Raw genomic sequence first — 20,540 nt, 5'->3', positions numbered from 1 at the left:
TGAAGAAAGCTGTTGTTTTGTAGAATGCCTAGGATGAAATTCTTAAGCAAGTACATCTGTATTTGAAAATAACGCCTTTGTATTTTTATACTGTCCAGGTGCTACCTTACTGGGGAAATCCCCATGATAGAAAAGTCATCAGGAAGTTCTGGAGTCAGGTAATTTTGTCATGCCTGTGTGATTGGACTGTCTTGATTATTTGTGCATTATTGCACTTCATTATGCTAAGCAATGTGTGGGTAACGGAGTGCTGTGTTTTCATCCATGTGGTAACCTTTGTTAATATAATGAGGTAGAAAACCAATCTTGTATTGGAGAGCAGCACAGTACACCACAGTTTAGGGTAGTATGATGTTAGTTGAAGGAATTAGGGCCCTACAAATGAAGCAGGCTGTTTTAATGTCAGGAACTGTTCATTCTGGTTGGATAATTTTACTCAGAGTGCCCAAGGCTGGCATCCCTGCAGACCCATCAGATTGTTCCTAATTTAACATAAGTAAACAGTAATTTATAGAGTTCAACACCTAGCTCTTGTTTGGTGCATTAAGAAGCATCTGAAATTGGCCAGGGTCTGAAGGGCTGAAGTTCAGATCCACTAAGTGAATAACATTGTTGTAGATACTTTGAAAAGTCAGCTGGGGAAAAATGAAATAATAAATGAGAGGAAATTATGAAACAGAAGTATGAAATTACAGCATGTACAGATGAACTCTTCACAGTGTACTTAGATTCTATGAACATCTGTTTTTTACTTTGTGTTTGTAGAAGACATTATATACTCAGGATGCTCCTTTCCACGTGGTGATTACCAGTTATCAACTGGTCGTGCAGGATGTGAAGTATTTCCAGCGCGTGAAGTGGCAATATATGGTGCTGGATGAAGCACAAGCACTCAAGAGTAGCTCCAGGTAATAAATGAACTGGAAAAACATCTTTTCTTTCGAACAATTTGTAATGGGAATATAAAAAATACAAATACAGAAACAGATGTAAGACATCAAGTGTCTTAACATAGTTTAAGTATGTATATAACTGCAACTCTGTGGCAGTGGAATGATCCACAATATTTCTCTTCCGAACATGTTAACATAATTAAAAAGTGACTGTGGAACAGAAGTATGAATAAAGTACAGAACTGTGAAAGTAAATGGTATTAAATGCTGTTCACCTTTGTCTTGACTACTCATACAATTCTGCCACATGAACAGACTGTAGTCTTTAGTGTGCATTTCTTATGTTTGCTCCATTAAATGCATTATTTTGATTACTTTTCCTGTGGCACTTCCAACCCTTCTAATGAAGGTTAGAACCCTATGATGTTGCAATAAAGCCCGATATTTATCATAATGCTCTGTGCCAGAAAGCTTTCTTTTCATTTGAGTGCAGATGTGTCCATTTCTACTTTTGTAACTGCTTTCTCATAACTTTTCCCCATACTGTCACTGCACACATCAAATCTCAGTTCCATAAGCTGAGAATTCCTTTGGATGGAGACTCACTCAGTCTGAAATCTGCCTTTCCAGCATTTTTTTGAAACTGCCCCTCCAAGACTGTAACATACAGCCCAGCATCCTTTTCACAGTGTCCCATAGACTTAGTATTGTAAAGTCTGAAAAACACACAAGATTATGATTGATAATAACTGTCTTTTGGGAAGTTAATTATTCTGATGATAAGAGTTTATTATCAGTTGTATTAAAAGTGAGTTAAAACATACTTAGATAAATAAAATAAATGATGTGCATTCCTTTGTATTTTGTAAAAGGCTACTTCCTTCTGTAATTGCCTTTTGAAAGACTGGGCAGTAGTTATGATGTTATTACCCAATGACCTCCAAGGTCACTAGAAGCAGTTGGTCTTAAAATTCCTTATTTTTTATATCCCACAAAAACAATTCTCATGACTTTTTTTTTCTCAATTTTATTCATCAGTGTTCGCTGGAAGATCCTACTGCAGTTCCAGTGTCGAAATAGATTGTTATTGACGGGGACCCCAATCCAGAACACAATGGCTGAGGTATTCATAAGCTCACAAGAGCTGGCTTTGCTTTATCACAAGATCGTGTCCTAATTGTCTGTGAACAGTTGAGAAACCTGTTGTATTTGTGTGGGATCATGTCTTGCACACCACTTGCCAAACAAATCCCTAGTGTCAGGTCTGCAAGGGCATAATCGAATAACAGTAAAGCTGAAGATATCTAATAGTCAGTAATGCCTAGGTTACAGGATAAAAAATAGCTCTGGTAGCTGTTGCTGTTGGGAAGAATTTGGCTGAGTTTCATTTTCAGTTTCCCTGTCTTGTGATCAGGTAAAGTGGCTTAGCTTATAAAGAGCTGCAAGAATGTGGGATCCTTAGTTAGCTTATCCGCAGCAGAATGACTTTTGCTGATACGCTATTTTTTTCTCTTCCTTTGTAGCTGTGGGCCCTGCTGCATTTTATCATGCCAACATTGTTTGATTCCCATGAAGAGTTCAATGAGTGGTTTTCTAAGGACATAGAAAGTCATGCAGAGAACAAATCTGCCATTGATGAAAGTAAGCGCAATGTTTGATTATGGTGGTTTGTGTATTGTTGCCTTTTCCAGCTACCAATGAATAAACTTTCTATCATTTTGTGCATGGGAAGTGTCTTCTAAGGCAGAGTGTACATTAGTGAGATTGGGACACTGTGATGTGTTGTCCACTGTGTGTCAGAATTTTTGTTTCTGACTGCATCATATATAATGAATAGAAAGGCACGTGGTGAGGGTGGTGGTTTGATTCCTGTTGAATCCTCCAACTTACCAATGCAGGAGAACAAATACTTTAATTATTTGTGAATTTCTTTAGACCCTATCATTTTGTAGGCCTTGAGATCATATTATAAGCTATCTAAATAAAAATGATAGAAGGTACTGAACACCTTTTGAGCTGCAGAAGGGAAGTATAAAAATTATTTGCTAGAAAAAAAGAGTAAGTTTCACAGTAAATTTCAAGGAATAATTATGTTGAAAAATCTAGCTACATGATATAGGTAATTTTTGTTGGAATAGAACACAGCACAGTTGGATCTTGTCACAGAGGTGAAGGCTTTAGAGTTCCTAAATAACCCAAACTGTGTCCTTCAAGAACTCATATTAGGGGAACTGGCTGAGCAGTAAGTAGTAGTAGTAGTTTCCTTTTCTGGTGAAGTAATTGTTCCTTTTTCACATTTCTTTGTGTTTCAGACCAGCTATCCCGGTTGCACATGATCCTGAAGCCTTTCATGTTGAGAAGAATCAAGAAAGATGTGGAAAATGAGCTGTCAGATAAGGTGAGAAAAAGTAATTGATCCTTAATTAGAGTATTTCAGCTTTATTGTCATAGCTCTGTTGTAACATCTGCTTTTTACAGGCTGATTTGTCCCTCTGTAACCTAAAATTTGGTTGTAGACCTTCTGCTTCTGGCATCACATTCCAATAATGGCAGTCATCCTAGGCAAGATATACATAATGGCAACATCAGGCTCTTCACTCTTGGGTTGTAATTTCTTCTTAGTGGTGCTGGATGGACTTGTGAACAACATGTCCCATGGTTTTGGGTCTAAGAGACGTGCTTTTTTTTTTTTTTTTTAAGTACTTGTTAGTTTCAAAACTGGAACTCTTCAAAACGAAGATGCAAATGTGGTATTTTCAGTAGCTTCTTAATTTTCTTGCTTTCTTTGTTGTGTTCATGTACTTGTAAAGGTCTGTCTCTTGTACTGTTAACTAAGCTTTTCAAAACAGCTGATGGTTAAGTGCTTTCCAGACTGGATCCTGAAATACAGATATGAACACAACTGCATGTATATATATATTTGAGAATGTTAAGAATCACTTAATAGGAGTTTTCCCTGCTTTGATTGTACTGATGTGGTCATGCTTTACTTCTGAGAGAGAAAAAGCTAAAACTTTATTATTGTTTTGCAGATTGAGATTCTTATGTACTGCCAGCAGACAAGTCGACAGAAGCTGTTGTATCAAGCTCTGAAAAATAAAATCTCTATCGATGACCTCTTGCAGTCCTCAATGGGCACTACACAGCAAGCACAGACCACTACTAGTAGTCTCATGAATCTAGTCATGCAGTTCAGGAAGGTAAGGCTATTTTATGTAACAATTTAAGAAGTATATTCCATTGTTAGCTGACAGCTGAAGTACAACTTCTAGAAAACATCATATTAAAAAAACTTATGCTGTAAACATGCAAATTTGTGTGTGGTTCAGTTGTCTTTCTAGAGCAGTGTTGCACTGTGTTGGGTTAGAAGAGCTTCAGGCAAATGCTTCTTGCATCTGGTTCCATATTGGTTGTTGAAGACATCATTTACTTGGGGAAGAGAGGGAGTAGCCGTGAAATGAATAGGAAAATATACTAGGTGTTTGATTTGAAATTCTAGCCAATATTAGAGTGATCGGTAGTCATAGTTGTCTTCGGATATGAATGCTGCACTAGCCTGAATTCAACTCTTCTTTATGTCTGACACACTCCCTTTCTTACAGGTGTGCAATCACCCAGAGCTATTTGAGCGACAAGAAACTTGGTCTCCATTTCACATCTCCTTAAAGCCATACCCAATTTCAAAGTTCATCTACCGTCATGGACAGATCAGGGTCTTCAACCACTCACGAGACAGGCAAGCAACTCCACTTCCTCTCCAACTTAGTATATTTAGTAGTATGATTTAGACTTATTTTAGCTTTGTACACATTAATTAACACTGTTACCTGGTGAACTTAAATAGCGTTTGCCAAGCAATGCATTTTCTTTCATTTATACAGCTGTTAAACGTCTTATGTCTGATTTTCATTCTTACTGGAATCCAGATCATCAGATATTCCTTTGATTGAATAAGAAAGTGGGTAAAAGGAATTTAAAGTAGTTGCTAATGATGTATAATAGAACTATCTTTAATAGAATTTCAGAAAAAAAACTTCTCCCTTCAGCAGTTTTTGATGTGTAAGGAAGCTATCGGTATCTGCTTGTAGTGACATGATATGTTGTGAGTATGTACTTGTGCACTGGCAGCTTTTAATGCTTACGTTGGATGAGTAAAAGCTGCCTGAGTGCACTTTGCTGATTTTTCTGACTGGCAGTTCCTGAGCTGTCTGTTTTTTTACTCAGTTTGAGAATGTTCAAGACAGAGATGAAAAAGACATGTTTGAAGATGTGACTAACTGTTCTCCAGCGTAAAATGCAGTTCAAAAACAGCGGTGTTTCTCAGTGTCAGATTGACAATAATACATGTGTACTGCTGATGCTATGCAATTCCAGATATCCAGAGTGCAGCAATACTTACTAAGAATGGGATTGCTGGTTACTTTACTTTTTTTGCTGTCTGTGTGATTGAATACTGTATGCATTGACACCTTCTTAGTGTTTTTGTTTGTTTTGTTGCTTTCATTTTCAGGTGGTTACGGGTTTTACTTTCGCCATTTGCACCAGACCACATCCAGCAGTCTCTCTTCCATAGGAAGGGTATGTTTTATAATCCTGGGAAGCAAGCCAGGTTGCACACTTGTATGTGAGGTGTATATGTTGTTTAGGGACAGAACTGAAAGGTCGGATCAGTCTGTCCTCTGAGATAATCTGATTAGAATTTGTTAGAATTCTTTTAGCCTTTCTACCTGAAGAGAAGGGCATGTAGATGGGCCTGAAAGGCTTTATTAATTAACAGTGGAACATGTCTTCTCTGCTCTCTGCTGTACCTGTTGCATCCTTGTCTTGTACTCACTGACATTCTCCTGCCAGTTCCTACATCTGCATCCAACATGTTTGACTCACTGTTTGGGTGAGAGAGGGAGTATGTTTGGCAGACTGTCCGTAGGAGTGCATGTTCTACTTAGCTCTCTGGCTGATGTGTGATCACAGTAACAAATGCATAATTGCCTGCTGATTCCTTGTAGGTCAAATAAATGTCCTTAATGATTGCATGTTTTTCTGGTCCAGAATAAGTTTGTCTGTAAATACCCTTCCCTTGCCCAGACTGGAAAATGAACAGTAACTTGGAATTGGGAAACAGCAATTAAGCTTTATTTTTCAGAATTTCTGAGAGATCTAGGTTAAATTAGAATCTCCTGGTCATTCACTCAGAATAGCTGTATTAGAGAATGTGTATCTTTAATGGAGTTTACCACAGTTGAAGTGTATTCATTCTTTTAGCTATGGGTGTCTGTAATATGTCCTGGCCTAACTTCAGTATTTCTGTGACATAGGCATCAATGAAGAAAGCTGTTTCTCTTTCCTCCGGTTTATTGATGTCTCGCCAGCAGAAATGGCAAACCTCATGAATCAGGGACATTTAGCCAGGTGAGGACAATATTTTTTTTCTCTCTCTTAATAATTATAGGAAAAATACAGGTGATGTTAAGGTATCTCTTTAAACCTGCATTTACTGTGCCTCCTAATATTTGTCATCTATCATTAAGGAATAAGTAAACTTGTTTTCTCCAGGTGCAGGAGACCATTATGTGAGGTAATTTTTTATGCCTCTGTGAGAGAAACCCTCTATTGCAAAGATTTTGCATTCCAAATATACAAGATGATCAAAGGGCAAGGGAAGAGTTTGCTTAGGATCACACTGTGGGTTGTTGTCATTATGAAGCATGAAATCTAGACTTCTGAAGAATGTTTGCAGTAATGCTCATCAGTTGCACTTGAATGTGTATTTAACATGTGTGGAATAAGCTTGCACTGTGATAGTTGTTCATCCAGTACATATCTCCTCTTCTCCACATGTCCTGTTTTTAATGTAGATTTAAATTCCTTGGCACAGGCTGAGAATGGTGGATTTTTAATATTTTGAACTGACTTGACTTGGAAAGGAAGGGAAAAAGAATCATCTGTTTAAGATGGTGTTTTCCATAAGTGACAGTACTATGGGTGACATTTAGTACTGACTGTAAGAATTTTCAGATAAAAAGCAAGTATGTATTAATAAATGAAGATGTGCTCTTTAGGGCTTTGTTTTACTCTCTTACTGCTGCAGTTATTTTTGACAATTTGTTTTACTGTGTTTCAGTAGCAGTATAAATTTCTGTCTGAATGATCTTTGTGACAAACTCTGCATTATATAAATACATATAAATAAATAAATACAGGTTGCCATGAGCAATACGTACATGGAATAATTTGCAGAGAAGTCAGAATGCAATTTTAGGAAGTAGTGGCTGACTCAAACTTGACCCTTTTAAATGAAGTACTTCCAGTTGTATTCTGATTTCATCATTAAGGTTCAGTTTAAGCCTTTATAGAAAAATGAAAATAAAAATTAGCAGATGACCAGTAAAAATCCTCAAGTCAGAACACTCTCAGCCTAAAGTTCTTAAAAAAAACAAAACAAAACAAAAACCTAAAAAACATTTGTGTCAAATAAAATTATTATTGTTAAATGTTTTCAAGCTTTTGTTTCACGAAATGGTGAGTAAATGTGTCTGCTGTGGTTTGTTTCAGATGGTTAGCTCTTTTCCTGTCTCTGAAAGCCTCCTACAGGCTCCATCATTTGCGTTCCTGGGTGGAACCAGAAGAAGAGAAACAGCAGGACTCACACTGTCTAAAGAACAAGGATTTCTTGCTTGATGTAAATTTCCCACTGTCTTTCCCTAACTTGCACAGCTGCACTTTGCTGCAGGTAAGCAAATCCCCATGAGGGAAGAATGGCGTGAACCTCTTGTTGTTACAAAACAGAAGGAAACACAAAATTAGAAACAAGATAGCTTTATTAGTACCCTCTCTTAGATGAAGTATGGAGTGCTGTACAAAAAAATGGTTTGACTACTGTCTTCTTCTTGTGTAGCAATACATTTAAAAACTTGCTACTCAAAAATAAATTTGATGAATTAGAAGTCTTAAAAACTTTATTGGAATAGCTGAATTAAGCTTTGTCAGAGGCAGATTCTGTGTGTAAGCCTGAGAGTTTTTTGTAGTTTTTTCTGCATGTAATCTACTTGTTTAATAAGTATAATCAACTCTTCTCAAATTCAGTACATTGTTGCAGCTGGTGGACACTTGTCCACCATTAGCAATGTTCGCCTTTCTATTCTACCATTTGTTTCTGTTGCTGGCTAGTAGATTACAAATGTGTTCATTTTACTGTGTAATGCAAGGTTGTTTTCTCTGAGCCTTACTCTAAGATGTGGGTGAATGTTTTGTCACTTACAAACTTGTTGATTTCTTGAGTTACAATTCCATGAAGTTGTTTCATTGGAAAATAAGATTAAAAAAAAAGATTAGCATTAGGGTCAGGAAGACAGCTAGCATATAGCTGAAATTCTCCTCTAGTGGCAGTCATATTTGCAGTGAAAAAATCTTTTCTGAAACATTGAGATCTTGCCAAATATCTCTGGGGAATATTGCTTCGCTTCGTGAGTCTGCAAGGGGAAAGGAGATAGCCAGAATTCAATTGAACAGCGTGTAGAGGAAGTTGAAATTGAAGACACATAAGCAGTAGGAAACCAACCTTGAGCTTGGTGTCATGTTTTGCATCGTTAACAGCAAAGCCAACAAAATGAGTTTTTCTAGTTATCAAACAAAGATCGAGCCAAGTGAGTGTGTGTGCCAATTAACTCTGCCTGTTCTGGTGTTTAAATATTCTGCAATTCCCATTCTAGCCTGATAAAATGTCTAAACTGTGGATTTGCTTGTGAAATATTTTTTTTTAAGTTGTATTCAGCCGTTTGAATACTGTCTGTGTAGAGCTTCTGTCTCGGAAACTATACTGTAGCTCTGTCCTCTCTAGAGTATGGCCAAGGAAAACTTGTGTGTTGTAGAAAATGTTGCAGTCTAACAAAAGGAAAGTAGGAGATGGTATCATTGTAGGCCATTATAAATCTGTTGGGCAAGCACAAGTAAATGCTGAAATAAAAAATTTATAGTTTGTTATAGAACAAAAGGTGGTCTTACATTACAGATGTGAGATGTGGAATATGCATATCTAGCTTTTAATACAAAGAATGAAATGAAAAATAAGTGGATAGACTTGAGACTCATCTGTACCACAGTCTGGCAGGTCTTAGATGTGTGGTTTTGTTTCTCCAAATAAATCATTTGTGTTGTTTCATGATGCTGTTACTGGTGTCTCTGGGGTTCCCAGGGCTGTGACTGTCATAAGTTGTGTTTCACAAAGAAAACAGCCAGCTGAGGAGTAAAGTTCATAAGCTTGTGCAATACAGCGTATTTGTGATAGCCCCAGTAAAGAGAAAGGAGGTTTAGCCTTACAGTTATGAAGGATTCCTTAGAAGTCTTTAACCTTCATTATAGACAAGTTTCTACTTGAAATCATGTTTAAAAAAGTGACGTTTCCTGAATTTTTCACGTAACTTATGTGCAGAGTTTCTTAAAAATGTGCAAAACTGAAGTTGGTGTAGAAGATCAAGCAGTCCTTCACATTTCTTTCTGTTAACAGGACACTCTTTTTTTAAATCTTGGCCCAAATTTGAGAAATTTTTCAAGTCAAACTCCCTGAGGCTTCATCCAGGGCTTTGCAAGATAGGAACATGTAGGGAGTGGGGAGGGGGAGAAACAGAGGAAAAAGGAAATGGTATAAATCTGGAAAGGCTTTTCTTAACTGCTCAGATCAGCATTTCCTATGTAAGAGGCAAACTATGAAAATAAGTCAGTAGACAAAAAAAAAGTCATTTTTTTAAATGGTTCAATCTAAAATTGCAGTAACATCTGTCTAAAGCTGGCATGAGTTTTTTCATGTGGACACAGGAGTCCCTTGCAGTGTTAGGTCTGTTCATTTGCCTTAGCAGTTCCACACGTGTATTGATTTGTATATGTTGATTGAAATTAATATGAAGTCTGATCTGTTGAGATGAACCCTTTTCTCCTTCGCTTTCCTTGTTCTCTTTGTATAAAACCTTAGTGAGTTTAGGACAGTGCTCGTAGCCGTAGCCCATATTTGCAACCCTGTCTGCTAGATAGGAAAGCCTCCTTCAGCAGTTACTGTGATTGCATGGTTGGTGTGGACGTGTACATGCATGTTTAACAGTGTTGTTTGTGTGTGCTTAGCTTTGCTGTACTGAGATATAGGAGCTATTTTAGAGCCATGCCTGTGTTCTGCTCTGTAACCTTATCCAGGCTTTTCCACATGGGTGACCAATGGCAAGCTTGTTTCCACTGTACGAGAACTGCTTCTAATACTGCCTGCATGTAAAAATAATTCTTTTATTTTGGGTACCTTATTGGAGACTTTTTTCTTTGCTTCTTCCTGTGTACTTCTAGTACCAGCTATACCTTGTATATGGGCCAGGGGAGAAATGAACTTTAACCTAAAGAAGCTCTTCTGAGTCTGACTAATAGCTTGCTGTTGCTAAGAGAAGCCAGTCTTCTCCTCTGACCCTTGTTTTCGTTTCTTTACTCCCAGCTGCTGGATCCTGCCTGCTCTGATACGTGCCCTTGCACTCAGAGCCCTGAATGAGCCATCTGCAATAGTTTTCCGTCTGTTTAATTTGTTCTCTGATTTTTTTTGCATAGCTGAATATTTGGTATGCAGATGTGTAAGTTGGCCACAGCTGTGTATCCCCAGCCTTGCACTGTGCACTATGCTATTTCAGCACAGTCTGTTTTACCAGGTGATGGAAAGGATCACAAAACCATGTAGTGGATGAGCAAGGGTTTGCTTACATCTTGATCCACTTCTTAATGTGCAGTTCTGCCAACAAGCAGAAGGGGCTCTGTTGGTGTGGGAATGAACATGTGAAACAGTTTCTACTTAAGATAGTACTACTGATACAGAGTTGCAGCTGAGTAAGAGCCTGCTTAGGATCATGTTATCCTATGTGGGTCAAGCCCTGCTGAGCGTCAGTGAAAGTCTACTGTCAGCCTTTTCAGACATCTTACATAGAGGAGCAGATATTCAGTAAGAGTTGGAACTTTTTGCTTGATCACAAGTAATACTGGTAGCAGCAGGAAGATCAGCCTGTGTGCTAGGATTGTTTGTAGGTGGTCAGAGCAATTACGTACAGTAAAGCTATTTATCTCCTTTGTCAGGAGGTTCCAACTTACTTTGCTTATTTTACTTATCTTACACTTTCCTTTAGTGTAATTCTTATTACACTATTCCTTTTGTTTTCTTCTTTTGAACTGTGAACTAACCCAATCAATGTAAAGATCAGGTGATGGTGTATAGATTTTAACTAGTGGAGTCACCTGTGTGCTAGCTATCTGCTTCTTGATCAGTGCATCAGCATCTGGAAATAGGGCCGGGAATGTCCATGGTAGGGTACTGCTGTGGCTGATTGGACGTTCTTGAATGTTTTTGAGATACTCTGGATATAAACTTTCCTAAGTGTGGCTTGATGTTCAGAGTTCCAGACACTGAAATTTTAGAAAATTGGGAGTTCCTGTTGATTGAAAGTAGCATGTTGTGAATTTTGGTGCAGTACGATCTGTGGCAAAATAAAGGCATGTTCTGTGATCTTACGGCAGCAAGAAGTTTGCCTCTTAATGTTTGCTTTTTGCTGCTTGTTTCCTGTAGTATGCAGAATAACGATGTTATGTTCTTGCTGTTGTAATTGCATTGAGTATAACAATTGGTTGGTAAGAATGTAGAAGAGCTGGAATAAAAACAAAGCAGTGGAAATGGCTTAGTCTATAAGCAATTAATTTCATCATTTGATGCAGCCGTTAACAGTAATAAAGGAAATATAACTGATGCACACAAAGAAAGTCTAGTTTTGTTGTCTGTTCTTTTCCTGTGTAGTTGGGCATCTTCAAAGAGTTGTCCTTGATTTAAACTTCAGTGTTGACTGAATGGTCCCCACTTGTCAGCAGGGGTAGTCAGTATATTGTTCTATATCAAAAGGACATCGATCTTCTTGCAAATTCCAGGTTTTACACATTGGTATGTTCATGTGTCAGTAATTGTGCCAACACTTGAAAGTTTTGGGGGTAACATTCAGGGCCTTTTTGCATTTGAAGGGAAGAAAAAGTTGGAAAAAGTGAATGTCTAAAGATTGTCCAGTGTTATTTAGCGTCTTAAGTTTGTGTCCAGTGTTTTTTAGCGTCTTAAGTTTGTTTCTGGGCCAGATTTCATTTTTTCCCATACTTCAGAATAAATAAAGGAGCAGCTAGAAAATGGCTTGAGAGTTAGATCTGCTGGAATATATTCCTTCATTATAAAAACTATGATCCGAGGGTTCAAAAAAGAAAAAAACAACAACAACAAAACTGGTTTCTAGTTCCAACTGAGTGTAAAGATAAATACGGGTATGAGCTATGCTGGTTCCAGGCATTCCAGTATTTGAATGTTGTGGTAACTGCACAGGGATCTTGTACATTACCACCTCAGAAGATGCACAGAGTTTCTTCTTTCCAAGAGAAATACTTGGAGACTGTTCTTTTTCTGTCTTTCTTGTAGGCGATTTCAAGATTTGAACGGAGTTTTTCATTAGAAAGATAATAACTTCTCCATTTTAAATTTGTTTTTAGAACCTGGTGTTCAGTAGCCACTGTAAAGCAGTTACTGGCTATTCAGATCATGTCATACATCGAAGGAGATCAGCTACCTCATGTGTACGGTGCTGCCAGGTGACTGAGCTGCCATCCTTCCTGTGCATAGCCAGTCCACGGGTAAGTCCAAGTGAAGTTATAAATTATGTATTTTCTATTGTTAGAATTTTGTTAGAATTGTGTCATAGGAACAGGATGATCTATTGCCTTCTTTTGGTTGGGTAAAAATTGTTGTGAGGATATCCTTTTGCTACTGTATTCTATAGTGCTTTTTTCATAGAGGAAGTGACTGCCGTGGCTAATGAAGGGAAAAGGAAAGTTGTGAGATGCACCCAACAGCAGTTATTGTGACATACGTAGATTTCACTTTCTCTCTTAATAATAAAAGCAGTAAAATAACAGAAAAAGATTGTGAGGTTGATTCTTCCCATCTAATCTAATGGGTGCGTAAGTATGAATGGAATGGAGTGATTGTTTGATGAATTCTTATGACAAAGGGAGCTGAGAAGTAATGCATTTTTTGAGAAGGGTGCTGAGTTTATCTTGTTGCATCAGCTTATGCTCCAAAAAAGAAACACCAAATTGTAGTATAAGAGAACTGACTAAAAAGTTTAAGATTTTATGGATATTATTAAATGGTACTGCTTGGGATTGTCTATCAACTAGTAACTGAATTTTGGAATTACTTTAGCTGAAGATTTTTGGGCTGACACAGGGGACCTGCAGAAGTCCGTGGCTATTGTGTTGCTGGATCTTGGCAAAGCTCGACAAAATACTTAAGATTCAAATCTGGGCTTGAATCTACCATTTGTCATCATAATAGATAAGCATATCTATAGAGAGTTTCCACCTTCAGAATGACCTTTTGTGAAAAAGGAGGTTTTAACCTATGGTCTTGTTAAAAGATAAATCACCAAATGTTGTTTCCCCTAATCGCATGGATGAACATCAGATTTGAGGAAACAGCTGAAAGTAAGATAAACATGCAGTGGATGCCACTGTGCTGAGTTCTATAGCATGCTGAGTGAGTTACAGAGGTAAAGTTCCACAGAAGTCTGGCTGCTGGGCACATCTTTGGTCCTGCTAAAGATAAGAAAGTTGAAGCTGTGCTCCACCATGTAGGCAGTATGTAGTTAATTTAGCGCAGTTGTGTCTCTGGATTATTTTTTTCTCTGCCATGTAGTTCTTTGCTCTTCTCAACTTAAGTTGGTGAATGAAGTCGTGTGGATGATATCTCCAAATCAACAAACAGCCTGGTTTGATGACAAGCAGTTACTCCCTTTTCCTTTAAACTACTTCAGATTTCCAAGAAAGATATTTTGTCAGTCTTTATGCTTAAGATTGAATTACTTCTGAAATATGCATTGAATTCTACAAGATTGAATTACTTCTGAAATATGCATTGAATTCTACCTAAATATTGGTGAGGTGAGAAACAGGCTTAGAAGGTCAGGTTTGAAGGGAAAGATGAAGAGAGATCCTATCCGATCATTTTTCCAGTGAATCAAGGTACTTGTTTTAGTTGGCTAGTGTATCAGAATGATGAAATGGAAGCATTACATTTTGTTTCTAGGAATACAAAGGCTGAATTTTATGTTTGTTGGAAACTTTTGGCAGGAGTGTACAAGACTTGGAATAGCAAAGTGAACATATTCTCAGAAACTGTAGCCTTCTCTTGTTGTTTGACCTGTGATGGATTTTGAGAAATTAATGGAGCAAAAGAAACAGGAGCGTGTGTTTATGTAACAGCAATTTTGGGAGGGCAGTGGGGAGGAGGTATTGGTGGGGGTGCCATCTCCTAATAGTGCTTCCTGAAGGGGAGGTATTGCACGTTACCTGTGCTTGAAGGAATGTTCCAAACTATCCTCTGTAGAAATAGGAACTGAAAAGTGATGGCTAATAGTGTCCTGTAAAGGAAGCAATACCAATCTCTGCCATAGTTTGCAGTGGACAACAGTGCTGAGGCAACAAAATTAGAATTTGGAATTGTGAGAGCTTGTGTGCTCAGAAGGCAGTCCCATGCATGGACTGCAGGTGGCAGTGCAAGACAGCATCAACTCCAGCACCATCTAATAAGTGGTGGAAATGTGTACAAAGCCTTACTTAATGAAGTCCCTTTCACTTTGCAGTGTTGCATGCAACTTACAAGACAGCTTGATTTAAAAATGGCTCTCAGCATCTTGCAAAACAATGGCCTTGCAATTATTGCTAAGGTTTTGTATGACTGGTTGGTATTTGTTTCACTATGTCCTATAATTGTCCTTGTGAATCTGTTTAAGGAAGCTATCGGTCCTTGCAAAGTTAAACCTGTTTGTGAAACAAACCTTTCATATCTGCTAGGTAAACGCTTCATTGTGAAGAGCAAAACAACAACTAGGCAAAATGAAAAATGCAGCAAGAAGATTGTTTTCTACTGTCTGCTTTGCAATCAGTTGTATAGCAATTGAGTCAAGACTGTGTGTGTCAAAAGGCAAACAGTCCGTGCCTGATTGTTCATGGAGCCTTTTGTGGGGAGGGAAGGTGCTGCCCTTATTTTAAACCGAGTTAAGGTTGTTTTCCATTTGTACGTGTCAGAAATGATGTGTTGTTTTAAAATTTGAACCAGTGTGAAGGTGACTGAAGTGGGATTTGAGGATGAGGATGAAGACAACCTGAACAAGAATGTTGATTTACAATTTTACTTACAGGTAACAGCTGTGCCACTGGAGTTCTACTGCAATGATCGAAGTGCAGAATACGAGCGCAGAGCACTGAGGGAAGGAGGAAGTCTTGAAGCAAAGCAGTGTTTAGTCAATGGAGCCCCTGAACTAGCAGCTGACTGGCAGAAACAAAGCTCCCAGTTCTTCCCAGAATATCCAGGAGGACTGTTGGGAATCAGGCCTCAGAATGGCTGGTCATTCATCAGGATACCAGGTGAGTTTGGAGCTTGTCATGGAATAGAGGTGAGGTAAATAAGGCCATCTGTTCTTTGGTAGTCATGCTGCTTGATTATGGATTTTGTTCAGTTTTGTTTGTTCCTCCTGAGTGTAAGTTAACACTGATATCATAAAATGCACTGTGATTTCACATCCTTTGTGGGCAGTAAAGCTGTCAATGGAGACTGAAGACCTTTGTATTGGTCTGAGGTATTTTGTTGCTCTCGGTAGTGAAAGGATAAAAACTACTTGTAGCAGTTCACCATAAGAAGGATGGGTACAGGGACTTAGTTCAGACCTAGTAAGATTTTCCTGGGAAACAAGGCATACAGGATTTGCTGAGTTGCAATAAGGAAGGCTTGCTCATATTTCCCAGTAAAGTGAGAGATGTAAATGTAAGTGAATGTCACTTTTTCCTGGAATTCGGTTAAAATAATTCAAGATTTACTAGAATTTGATTGCCAATACTACAGTGACTTTCATAAATTGGGCATGGTTTAGTTATCAGAAGATGGTCCTGAACAGCGAGCAGAGTTGTGCAAAAAGCACTAGAGATCTGAGAGATAGCTAAGAGGAAAAACAGCTTACGCTGCCAGATCCTAAGTTATTCCCAGACCCTTTTGGGTCAAGGATGTTTGGCAGGGGAAGTTAGTACAGTAAAAGGAGAATGGCCTTTTGCTTGCTAGAGTCCGGTTTAAGAAAGTACATCCTAAGTACATGGAGTCATTTGAAGAACATGCACATTTGTACCTGTGTAATAGAGAAACTGTTTTTTTCATGAGTTTGCACTCGATTAATGTTTAGCGATTGATTTAATAGTTTCCTTTCTTCAGGAATTCGTGGAATCATTTATCAGTTACTTAGAAGTAGAAGACAAGAAGCTAATTAAGGGGTACACTGAGATAGAAGTCAGGGTCAGAAATGAAAAAAAAGAGGACGATATATAATTAGAGAGAGAGCTTCTTTCTCATGAAGGGACTGAGAGCTTTAGAAATGTGTAGAGGAATAAAGATGGGGAACAGGAATCTTACAGGAGTGAGTGAATAGGTACAACATTTGACAAATTGCTGTCCAAGCACAATAAAGCATTTGTTTGTGAAGCTGGCTTAATCTGGGAGGTGTTGGAGCTAAAAGTGGATGAAAAAAAGTGGTTTTGTACAGCTGTGTTTTAATTAGTTGGAAAGGTGCATTCAAATCTGAACCTACTCTTAAGAGAAGTGGGCGCATACTACAACAGGACATCTGTGTTTATACACGCAGAAGCAGGCTCTAGAAAGTGACTGATAGCCTGAAGGAGCCATTTACAGTGTTGAAAACTAGCAAGTGTAAGATGGAGCCATAGGTGTGAAGGTCCGTGGTAAATAGGTGACAGGAGCAAAGGGGAAACCTCTCTCCTAACCCTGATCTATCCTCTTCCAGCCTTGGCGTTCCCAGTGCCCTGGCAGTGGGCTCAGCTGCGATCACTGTGGGAATCTCTTGAGGCTTTTCCTGTTCTTTGAAAGAAAAATGGTCCTGGATTAAATGGCAGGAAGTGTCTGAGTCCTTTTAGCATCGATAAAAAGCACCGGCCTCACTGGCTGTTTACTGTGAGAGCCAGCTAGCTCCTCACTGACCCCATTGTGCTGCACAGACTGTCGGGAGGGGATCCAGGGGTGTCAACTGGAACCCGGGCTTTATCTCTCTTTCCTCTGCATTTTGCATGTCCAGAGGCACTTTTTCTCATTCTTCAGACAGCAGCGAGCCCGGCTGCAATCATAGGCCAGTACTCCTGGCTGGGGTTATTTTGAGTCATAATCTTTTCTAGCTGTTCTTCCTGGACCATGGGAACCCAAAGTATCTCTCTGTTGATAATCATTGTCCACAGCTGGAGGCAGGAACTTTTTTTTAAGACAGAAAGCCACAGAGTAGAACTTTACAGTTGCTGTCCTTTTGTTCTGGTTGTTGTTCTCTGTCTGTCATACAGTGCTGAAGAAGAATCCAAAAAAAGGTGCCCCAAGGATTGTTCTTTGAGGTGCAGCCCAGGACCTCTTTACCTGACTGGTTCAAAGTTCTGGAAGTTCATTTGATGATGTTATTAATATATACATTGTTGTTGAAAGCTTTCACCAATTATTGAAACTAGAATTGCAAATTTTGAAAATCCCATTTAATAAGAGAGGCCACTTTCTTCCCCCAGGGCAAAAGAGAATGAGAAACAGCAATGGGAAAAGCTAGAGATAGAAGACACATTTGAAATAATTTTGATGTTCTCCAACCATGGGACAATAAAATGTCACATTTTTTGTTAGGACTTTACACAGTCCGTCCTTTGAAACACTAGGTGGCAGGCTTTAAGCATGCAAAAATATATGAGTTTGGAAAACAGTGATACCGAGATAACACCCTCAGCACACTTAGGCTTATAGTCATGTGGTTTTCTCTTCCAAAGATGACAGATCTCTTTTTTGGTTTTGGTTTGCTTTCCTGAAAAAGCTTTCTTGTCAGTGTGGTCTGCTCAGATGCTGAGATGTTAGACAAATTATGAGGAGTTAACTAGCTTTTTAGGCTGTAAAACCATCTGTAAATCAATTCTTTTAATTTTCATTCTATTGCAATTCAAAAACAGTGACTTATGTAATGGAGTCTTAAGGAGCCAGTAGGAAAGGACATTCATTGTTTCCAATTAACAAAAACAGTGAGCATCTAGATGGGCAGAGAAGCAAAAATGAGCTGAGCTTTTCTGTCTCAATTTTTTAGCTGGCGTAATGCAGAAGGTCTACACAGTTAGCAATGGAGAAAGCATTCACAGCACAGATATAATAGCTAATAGTTCTAAGCGACACTGACATTTCACAATTTTTTGAGTTTCGGAACACAATACTGTGGCTTCAGCTTCTGATGTCCTGATACAGATGCCAGTAATTCCAGCATCAAGCCCATTCCTTACATTTAAACTTAAGAATCTAATTTTTCTAGAGATCTTTATTGGAAAGACTAAAACAATGAAGAATCCACCATGTTTCTGGCTAAAACTTTGGCTCATTGGTTTTTCCTTTACTGTTAGGAGACTAAGGAGAGAAGCATGCTCAGCTTATATGGTTTTGAGTTTAGTTACTGGATACTCTGTTAGTATAAAGTTCTCTTTTGTTGTTGAAAACTTTTGATTAAAAGAACCTTGCATATTGCACATTGATCTTTGGAAAATTGGAGTGGATCAGCCTTGATTTTTGCATATACCGTTTGTTTGATATACAGTGTGACGCTGTATAGCTGGGTTTTCTTCAGACTATTGGTTAATTTTTTCTATGCAGCTAGAATTGTGAGAAGCATTACCTGCTGGATGCATTGAAAATATTTGGACTCTGTACTAGCCTGTACTATCTGCTGTTGTCAGCTTTCTGTTTTGGCTGTAAACCTACATTCAGACATGCCAAAGAATAAAGAATGATCAGTGGCCTTTCCAACAGATAGTTTTTTTGGAAGAAAATGTCTCCTCATCCTCTTTCAACAGTAATGTATTGTTTACTGAAGTTTATGTAGAGAATGTACAAACAGGAAGATCTCCTTCCTGAAAAATACTTCATAAGCAGTGCTGAAATAGAGAGGACGTGAAGTATAAAATCTGCAATGATTTACAAGATTGCTGTTTGGAAGTGTTTCTTAAACAGAGGGAAAAAAAAGTGGAGGGCAGGGAAGAGAAATAAAAATTAAGGCAGTGCTGTGAAGGGGCAGTTGTTGTACAGAGACCTAGAGAACTGTTTTTCAGTTCCTGTGTTGGTGATGAGTTTGGTCTTGAAAACAGGTTTGTGAACAATGAGTCTAAAGCTCAGCAGTGGGTAGCGGCAAATGTTCAAAGGACACCATTATGATGTGGGAAGGGAACTGTAGAGTTACGTTACACTTGTTGAACTGGTTAGGACTGATCCTTAGAAGAGAGGAATGACTGTCCAAAGAAGGACTGTGTCCCTTCTCATGAGCAGATCAATCTGTGATGTAATTTTGCTGTGTGGATAAGTTCATGTTCCCAGCAAACAAAAGTTACTATCAGCAGAATGACCACGAGTGCCAGCCAGGGGAACACTGCCATCTCTTTTGTCATCACTCATTGCTTTAGGAATTATAATGTTGTTAAGTGCTAGAAAAACTTAGAATTTACTTAAGCCATTGCTTGTAGCTATTTTGACTGTATTACTTCTTTTCTTCCATTTCTTCTTAGACAAGGAGAGTCTGATCACTGACAGTGGAAAACTTCATGCTCTTGATCTTCTGTTGACACGGCTGAAATCTCAAGGGCACAGAGTTCTTATCTACTCTCAGATGACGCGGATGATTGACTTACTGGAGGTAAGAGATTTGTAGCCTACAGGAGGCAAATTCTGAAGGTGCAAATTAAGTAGCCATGTTTTGGAGAAAATACAAAAATGTGGATGCAGCAAGCCTGACGTAAAATGATTACACTGAGGGTTACTCAACAGATCATTAATGTGAGTGTGTAAGGACTGCTATACAGAGGTAGACAGAAGGTCTGGCTTCTTCTCGAACTTCCAGCAGTGTACAGCACAGATTGTTAGGGGAAGATGTATAAGAACAGTGATAGTTCACAGTTATTCTCTGTGTCCAGTATTTTGTAGCTTGAGGGCTTCTTAAGCCAGGTGTGGCTTCTGTATGAAATTTTATAGTTACATCTTGAGTCTTTGTAAATTTTTGTTGTGTGCACTGCCCAGTGGAGAGATGCTGCATGGCTTAATAAGCTTCTTTTGCTGGTTCTGAACTGCTTTCTTCTAGTTTCTTTTGATGCCCATGTACTGGAAGGAAAAGTGAGAACAATCATTAATTTTCCATTGTTAATGTTGCTGGTAATTTCACAGACCCTTACTGTTTCCCTCTGTCATTTTATTTCAGTGCAGAAGTTTGATAGACATTAATAAGAAGAGATTATCTGGTGTATACGATAGGAAAGAAATCAGTAACTAAGTGATACTCATTGTTTAAATACAGCCATGCTGCCTTAGAAGAAAAATAATAATCACTATTTGATTAGCAGCCATGCTGCTATAGAGCTAGTCTAAAATGACTGTAGTGAGAGGCTTATTAATTTTATTTCCTGTTTGTAATACTTACAGTGTTTAAAAAAAAAAAAACAAACAATTGCCTCATTCTCTGAACTTCTGTTGAAGACAGCAAATTTTGTTTTTTTTCT

The 20,540-nt window shown here is 38.4% G+C and overlaps 1 protein-coding gene across 3 annotated transcripts in view; it reads left to right on the top strand.

The window, feature by feature from the left end:
- Positions 1-20,540, top strand: part of INO80 (INO80 complex ATPase subunit) — a 54,360-nt gene that overhangs the window by 20,558 nt on the left and 13,262 nt on the right. For all 3 annotated transcript variants that reach the window (XM_015864248.2, XM_015864251.2, XM_015864249.1), the window contains 13 exons: positions 99-158; positions 766-908; positions 1,932-2,016; positions 2,417-2,534; positions 3,206-3,291; positions 3,926-4,093; positions 4,496-4,629; positions 5,404-5,471; positions 6,209-6,302; positions 7,446-7,623; positions 12,426-12,566; positions 15,134-15,359; positions 19,557-19,684. In XM_015864248.2, the coding sequence (XP_015719734.1) occupies positions 99-158; positions 766-908; positions 1,932-2,016; positions 2,417-2,534; positions 3,206-3,291; positions 3,926-4,093; positions 4,496-4,629; positions 5,404-5,471; positions 6,209-6,302; positions 7,446-7,623; positions 12,426-12,566; positions 15,134-15,359; positions 19,557-19,684 (1,629 nt within the window). The remainder of the gene's footprint in view (positions 1-98; positions 159-765; positions 909-1,931; positions 2,017-2,416; positions 2,535-3,205; positions 3,292-3,925; positions 4,094-4,495; positions 4,630-5,403; positions 5,472-6,208; positions 6,303-7,445; positions 7,624-12,425; positions 12,567-15,133; positions 15,360-19,556; positions 19,685-20,540) is intronic.

This window comes from Coturnix japonica, chromosome 5, assembly GCF_001577835.2.
Source record: "Coturnix japonica isolate 7356 chromosome 5, Coturnix japonica 2.1, whole genome shotgun sequence".
Classification (NCBI taxonomy): Eukaryota; Metazoa; Chordata; class Aves; order Galliformes; family Phasianidae; genus Coturnix; species Coturnix japonica.
This window is presented reverse-complemented; position numbering and strand designations above follow the sequence as displayed.